The 7,365-nt window shown below is 41.1% G+C and overlaps 1 protein-coding gene across 1 annotated transcript; it reads left to right on the top strand.

Moving 5' to 3' along the window:
* Nucleotides 1-1,341: 1,341 nt before the first annotated feature.
* Nucleotides 1,342-4,796, top strand: LOC133730999 (uncharacterized). The gene is made up of 7 exons (XM_062158483.1): nucleotides 1,342-1,503; nucleotides 1,915-2,004; nucleotides 2,094-2,477; nucleotides 2,711-3,067; nucleotides 3,304-3,549; nucleotides 3,830-3,970; nucleotides 4,155-4,796. The coding sequence occupies exons 1-7, from the start codon at nucleotides 1,342-1,344 to the stop codon at nucleotides 4,794-4,796; spliced, it is 2,022 nt and encodes a 673-aa protein (XP_062014467.1).
* Nucleotides 4,797-7,365: the final 2,569 nt, after the last annotated feature.

The following is a 7,365-nucleotide window of genomic DNA, read 5'->3' as shown; positions in this document are numbered from 1 at the left end:
TAGGTACGGACGTCCTTACCGTAGCCGGACTGTAAAGTATCTAACTCACTTAATATATATATATAGATTTTATCCAGAGCGAGGCCTCGCTTTGAAATTTCAGAGCGAGGTTAGGGTTTAGGGTCACTTTTTAGTCTCATATCCATATCTCAACCGTTCAGTTTTTAGGTATCAATGTATAGATCATCTATGCAAAATTTTAACCAAATTGATGATCTTTAAGGTATCTAACTCACTTAAACTAGTGGACGAACTGAATCTGTCTAACCTAAATTGTACTAGCTTTAAGGCAGTTATCAATGCCTTAACGACAATCAATTTGGTTGAAATTTTGCAGAGATGATCTATACATTAGTAGCTAAAAACTGAATGGTCGAGATGTGGAAATGCGACCGAAAAGTGACGCTAAACCCTAACCTCGCTCTGAAATTTCAGAGCAAGGCATCGCTCTGGATAGGATATATATATATATATATATATATATATATATATATATATATATATATATACAGGGCCATTCTAGTGAGAGATCCATTTTTTTTTGTCTTTTTTAGGGATAGGGCATTAGACTAACTTTTCGATCATATTTTGGTATCTCAACAATTCAATTTTTAGGTCCTAACGTGTAGATCACCTCTGCAAATTTTCAGCCAAATTAATTATCGTTAAGGCATTCAAATCGCCGATTTACAATTATATGTATGAACGGTTCAGGTTGGACAGATTCGGTTCGTCCATTGATTTAATCTAGTTCGATACCTTAACGATCACCGATTTGACTGAAAATATGCAGAGGTGATCTACACATTAGGACCTAAACACTGAACGGTTGAGATGCGGAAATGTAAACTAAAAGTTGGTCTAATGTTCTATCCCTAAAAAAGACCAAAAAAGGGATCCCTTAGTGGAAGGGCCCTATATATATATATATATATATATATATATATATATATATATATATATATATATATATATATATATTCTGAAAAATCCTTGTTGAACAAGATCATACAATTTTAAAACAATACCAGTAACACCAATTGATTAGAGGAAATAGGTAACCCTAAACAATTTTTTTTTTTTCCGTCCCGAGGAGTACCATTAATGAAGGATGCTGAAATAGACAAGTTCTTTTCATTAAAAACCCTAGCAGAGCCCTGCTCTAAGAAACCAAAAAGCGGCGCACGCAAGGCTGTCTGAGACGGCATGGCATTCCGGGTATTGGCCTGGAATTGCCGGGGCATTGTAGGGAACTACAGACGTAGGGCCCTGATCGATATTATTAGGCAGGAGAAGCCACGAATCTTGTTCCTTTCTGAGACTCTATGTGATCCTAACTAGATGGAGACTTTGCGGGTGAAGGTGGGTTTTGATAATTGTTTGTGTGAGCCTAAGGGAGATGATTCACGTGGAATCGCTATGCTTAGGATGAACGATGTTCTTCTGCATGTGCATAACTATTCTACTAGGCATGTGGATGTGTCAATTGGTGCTCGGGGATCGGTTGATGAATAGAGACTGACAGGGATATATGGTTACGCACAGGCGGGGGTCCGAAGAGAGACCTGGGCGTTGATGAGGCGACTTGCCAGTCAATCATCTTTGCCATGGTTGATTTGTGGGGACTTTAATGAAATCCTTGAACGATCAGAGAAAATTGGAGGAGGGGAAAGAAGACCACTCCAGATGCAAGCTTTTCGTGAGTGTGTGATGGATTGCTCCTTGATTGACATGGGATTCAGAGGTAGTCCATATACGTGGTCTGACTACCAAACAAAGGAGAGACTTGGTTGTAGTCTCTAGACTGATGGACTGAGGCACATGTTCAGCCATTCCACTACGACGCACTTGCATCCCAGTTCCTCTGATCATAGTCCATTATTAGTTGAAGTATGTGCGTCTCCAAGTATGCAGGTTGGAAGAAAAAAGAGGCTTTTCCGGTTTGAGCAATTCTGGGCACAACATGCTGCATGTGAAGAGGTTGTGAAGAGTGGTTGGCAAGGGGTAACGGAGGGTGATCCTATGAGCAGGTTTGTCAGAAGATCCGTAATACTGGCACTACTCTTAATACATGGCAGCGTGATACTTTGCAGTTTCGTCAAGCTGAAATGCGGGCAGTTAGGGCAAGGTTGAATGAACTGTTGGAGGCACCTTTTGACTCTGCTATGAACCAGGAAAAGCAAGCGCTGAATATTCGTCTTCAGGAGCTATTGACACAAGAAGAGACCATATGGAGTCAACAATCAAAAGAAATGTGGTTGAAGTCGGGTGATAGAAATACTGCATATTTCCACCGGCGAGCATCTAATCGGAGGCAGCGTAACACTATTAAAGGGTTGTTTGATGACAATGGAAGTAGTGTGACAGAGGCTAACCAAATTGAGAAGGTTGTGAGTAATTATTATCGCAAAATGTTTTCAACAGAGGGTACAAATGAAGTGGCCATGAACCTGATTCTAGGCACAGTGACTCCTAGAGTAATGAATGAAATGAACTAGGAACTGTTAGTTGTGTATACTGATGAGGAGATTAGAGCAGCTGCTTTCCAAATGCATCCATCTAAGTCGCCTGGCCCAGTGGAATGTCTCCGTTTTTCTTCCAAAAGTATTGGAGCACGGTTGGAAGTGATGTTTGCAGTGCGGTGCACTCTTTTTTAACCTCTGGCACTCTTATTCGCGAGGTTACTTTTACTCATATAACTTTGATTCAGAAAGTACAAGAGCCTAAGAATATGATAGATCTACGGCCTATAGCTTTATGTAATATTCTTTATCGTATTTGCTCGAAAGTGTTGGCAAATAGGCTGAAAGGTTTGTTGGGGAAGGTGATTTCTCCATTGCAGAGTGCTTTCATCTTGAGAAGGTTAATTTCAGATAACACATTGGTGGCAACAGAGGTAGCTCATTTCTTACATACTGAGAGAAGGAAGGCATCAGAACATTTTTCCTTGAAGTTGGACTTTAGTAAGGCTTATGACAGACTTGAATGGAGTTTCCTCCAAAATATGCTTATGAAGTTGGGTTTTGCTCAGGCATGGGTGGAGTTGATCATGACAAGCATCAAAACAGTGAGTTATTCTTTTCTATTAAATGGGATATTTGAGGTTATGTGAAGCCAACTAGAGGCATCAGGCAAGAATTATCACCATATTTGTTCATTTTGTGTGGAGAGGGTCTGTCTTCGTTGATTGAACATTTTGTGCGTCAGCAGTAGTTGCAAGGTATTCAAATTAATTCTCATGCACCGGTTTTACATCATCTACTTTTTGCGGATGATAGTTTTCTTTTTGGAACTGCGACCTAGGAAGAAAGCCAACAGTTTCGAAATATATTGTACACGTATGAAATTGCTTCAGGGCAGCGTGTAAATTTGCAAAAGAGCGAAGTGGCTTTTAGTCGGGGAATGGATATGAATAGACAGGAATTTCTGGCTAGTATGTTGGGAACGAAGCGTGTGGAGAAACACGACAGATATTTGGGTCTACCCACACATGTAGGCAGGAAAAAATCAGCTGCCTTTAGTTATTTGAAAGAAAAGCTTACGAAGAAGGTAGTGAGCTAGAGAGCTAAGTTGTTAAATGGTGCGGGCAAGGAGATATTAATCAAAGCAGTGGGGCAATTTGTTCCAATGTATATGATGAACTGTTATAAGTTACCAGTTGGGTTATGTGATGACTTGCATAAGTTATGTGCGGGGTTTTGGTGGGGAGACTCGGAGAACAAGAATAAAATCCATTGGAGATCGGGAGCGGGTGTGTATCTCAAAGTAGGATGGTGGTATGGCTTTTAAAAACCAGCATTGGTTTAATTTAGCGATGCTTGCCAAACAGAGTTGGAGATTGCTACAAACTCCAGATTCTCTTATAGCAAGATTGTGCAAGGATATTTACTTTCCAACTAATGAATATGAGAATGCTGAGTTGGGGAATACACCTTCTTTCTCTTGGCGTAGTATATGGGAAGCATGCCAAGTACTTCTTCGAGGGCTAAGATGGCAAGTTGGTGATGGATCTCAGATAGAAATATTTGAAGCATAACTGGATCCTGGATGTATACCCTCACTGCCCATCTTCTCCACCCTCTCGAGATGCCCCTAGATTTGTTGCGGAGCTTATTGATCCTGTTACTCAAACTTGGGATTTAAATATCATTCAGAGGCATTTCAATCAAGCTGACATTGAGTTGATACTCAACATACCGCTAAGTCGGTCTATGGGTGGGGACAGACAGGTGTGGCATTTTAACAAAAAAGGCTTCTTTACAACTAATAGTGCATACTATATAGCAAAAGATTTGGCACTTGGCTTGGTCCTTGCTCCTAAACCCCCTATACATCCCTTAAGGCTGGTGTGGAAGGCAATTTGGAGTGCTACAGTACCCGGTAAGGTGGCTTTGCATGCATGGAGATTGGTAAGCAATATCTTACCTACTCAGGTTAGCCTTAGTACTAAAGGCTATAATGGTGCTTTGGATTGTAGTTTATGTGCTCATAATTATGAAGATAGTTTGCATTTGTTCATTAATTGCCTACATGCACGTGAGGTGTGGAGTAGAGCTGGTGTCAGCTGGCAGGGACTGGCCATTGCTTCTATTCAAGAGTGGTTTCTGGCCATAGTACCGACACTATCTAAAGAAGAGCTGAACAAGGTTCTGATGTTGTTTTGGGGAATATGGAAGAATAGGAATGCCCAAGTGTGGGAGCAGAAAGGTAAACACGCGTCTGAAACCTTGTTGTTAACTGTTGGATGGTATGAAGAGTTTAAGAAGTATAATGCTAGCCCTCACAGACAAAGCTAGCAACCTACACGTTGGAAGGCTCCAGCAATAGGTCGGTATAAAATGAATTGAGATGGAGCGTATCAAGCATCTTCCAGATGAGGTGGAATGGGTTGTTTTCTACGTAATGATGTGGGTAGTTTCATAGCTGGACATATGAAACCATATGCTCTACTCACATCACCATTTCATGTCGAGCTGCTGGCACTTTGAGATGGCATTCTACTAGCCCGGTCTTTGCACCATGAAGAGGTAATTTTTGAAAGTGATTGCTCACTTTTGGTTCAAGCTATTAACTCTCCTTCTCAAGATTTGTCGACTATGAATTTGTTGATCGAGGAGGTTAGGCAATTATTGCAAGGCCATTCTGGTTTTAGTGTTACTCATGTTCAACAAGAAGCTAATGTAGTTGCCCATACTTTAGCTTCCCATGCTTTAAGAGATAGTGACAGTCAATTAAGTATGGTTTATACTAGCTCCCGACATTATAAGGGATGTCATTCGAAACAATGTAATTGTTATCTGATTTAATGAAACTACTTTTCAAAAAAAAAAAAATTAGACAAATTCTAGTTAAGTTACCAAATAGGCCCTTAGCTCTTATAATGTATATTTGTTTTCCTCTAAAAATGATAGTAGCAAACACCTAGATTAGGGTTTCTTCCTAGAACGCGCCTCAACGCACGACTCCTTTGGTTTTCACTTCGTGCCTCTTCTATTTCTCGTCCGGCAGCTAGGGCGCTAAGGCAGGCTATGGTCTTGTCGCGGTGAGGTCAGTGCAACCGGGCGGGGAGTACGTTTTTCTCACTCGTCTGATGAGGCTTTTAGGTTGGACATTGTTGTGGTCAAATGCTTGGCTCGTTTCGGATCCGTTTGGATTCGTTTTGGGGAGGAGTTCATGCTCTCGGGGCTGCTAGCTTGGATTTCAAGGGGAGGTGGAGAGGCTGTGTGTTCTGTCAGGACGGGATTCCATGGGGAGCGAGTTTGGCTGCTCGGATCTTCATGGATTCTAGGATCCGGTTTTGGTGTGTATGTAGCTTTCTTCAACGTGGGCGGCAATGGTGCTTCATTGGCGGGTGGGTGTCAGACTGGGTCGATGGCGGCGGATACTACGGCGGCGTTGGTGCGGGTTTCTGGGGTCTGTCATCTTCATCGAAGCATTGGCTTGGGATTCTAGTGGTGGACTCAATGTGTTGGGCTCTTAGTGTTGGGCCATGGCTTTGGGCTAGTCTACTAGTTTTGTTGGGCCTAGTGGGTTGTTTGCTTGTTTATCCCTAGTTTGTTTTTTTTTTTTTTTTTCAATAATTCCCTTTTTTGGGAGGTAGTGGGCTCCGACCTGGTCTAAGCATTTTTTTTTTATGTTAGTTTTTTCTAGTTGTTAGTTAGGTGACGAACCTCGATCACTTTCAACTCGATCGGGTTTGTTTTGTCTATACTAGTTGAAGCTCCTCTAGGAGCCTTTGTAGAAGTACTTGGTTTCAACGTACCACAATGGCATGCTCGGTGTTTGAAGTAAGGTAGAATAGATTGCCTACGAGACGAGGCGTTTTTGTTAGCATAGACTATTCTGAGCTACCAATGTCAAAATAGAGTAGTTTTCTTTGTACTATTCTTTGCCCATAAACCAGGGCCATATTAATGCATGCATGTACTCTTTATCTTTAAAAAAAAAAAAATCACTTATTTTTATAATTGAATAACTAAAGGAACACTTATTGGAGCCATAATTTTACTCATATATATCTCTCACTAGCCATCTCTTAAGTAATAATAGAGCAGAATAACTTGGATTTAAAGCATCGCCAACCACACACAACTTCACATGTTGGATCACTTAGAACATTAGTACAGCTAGGTACCTTACCCCATAACTCACAATAAACCTTCATCTTTCTAGGACCACCTACACTTTATTCCTTAGATCTGAAACCATCTCATCTAATTCATAAACTTCAACATGTAAGGTATGCCATACCATTCCCACAATGACCACTAAGCCCTCTCATTTAAGTTTAGGCACCCTAGTTGCATCTCAGACGTACCCCCAAGTCCAAAATATCAAAATCATCCTTGATATTTCTTCAAAATTTTTGTTTTCCTCAAGTACGGTTGTGAAATCTAACGTCTTTCTGATATTATTTTTATAGTATCCAAATTTTCGGTCAATTTTCCTTAATATCCAATGTTTCTATTTTTTTTTTTTTTTTTTTTTTTTTTTTTTTTTTGATTTGTCAATCACACGGTGTCCTCAAAAGCTTCCTAGGCCCAGAGACTAATCCGTGCTCGGGGGATCTTGTCAGAACGCTTCCTCCCCCCTGGCCACCAAGAATATATTGGGATTTAACTTCAATAAGCGTCGGCGGGATTCGAACCCGGGTGTGGGGGTTCCACACCTGGAGGCTCTTACCAACTCGACCACCTGTGGTGGTTATCCAATGTTTCTATTAGATAATACTTAATATTTCGAGTCATCGGATACACGTACTCATAAAGAGTATACCGTAATCCACCCGACCCGGCCCAAAAGAGGTTTCTGGAGATATTTATAGCCGCGCAGTGGTTGCAGAGTAAGCAACGGCGGTCTCCCACG

Source organism: Rosa rugosa, chromosome 2 (assembly GCF_958449725.1).
Source record: "Rosa rugosa chromosome 2, drRosRugo1.1, whole genome shotgun sequence".
NCBI classification, from domain to species: Eukaryota; Viridiplantae; Streptophyta; class Magnoliopsida; order Rosales; family Rosaceae; genus Rosa; species Rosa rugosa.
The sequence above is the reverse complement of the archived record's forward strand: the minus strand, read 5'-3'. Positions and strand labels throughout refer to the sequence as shown.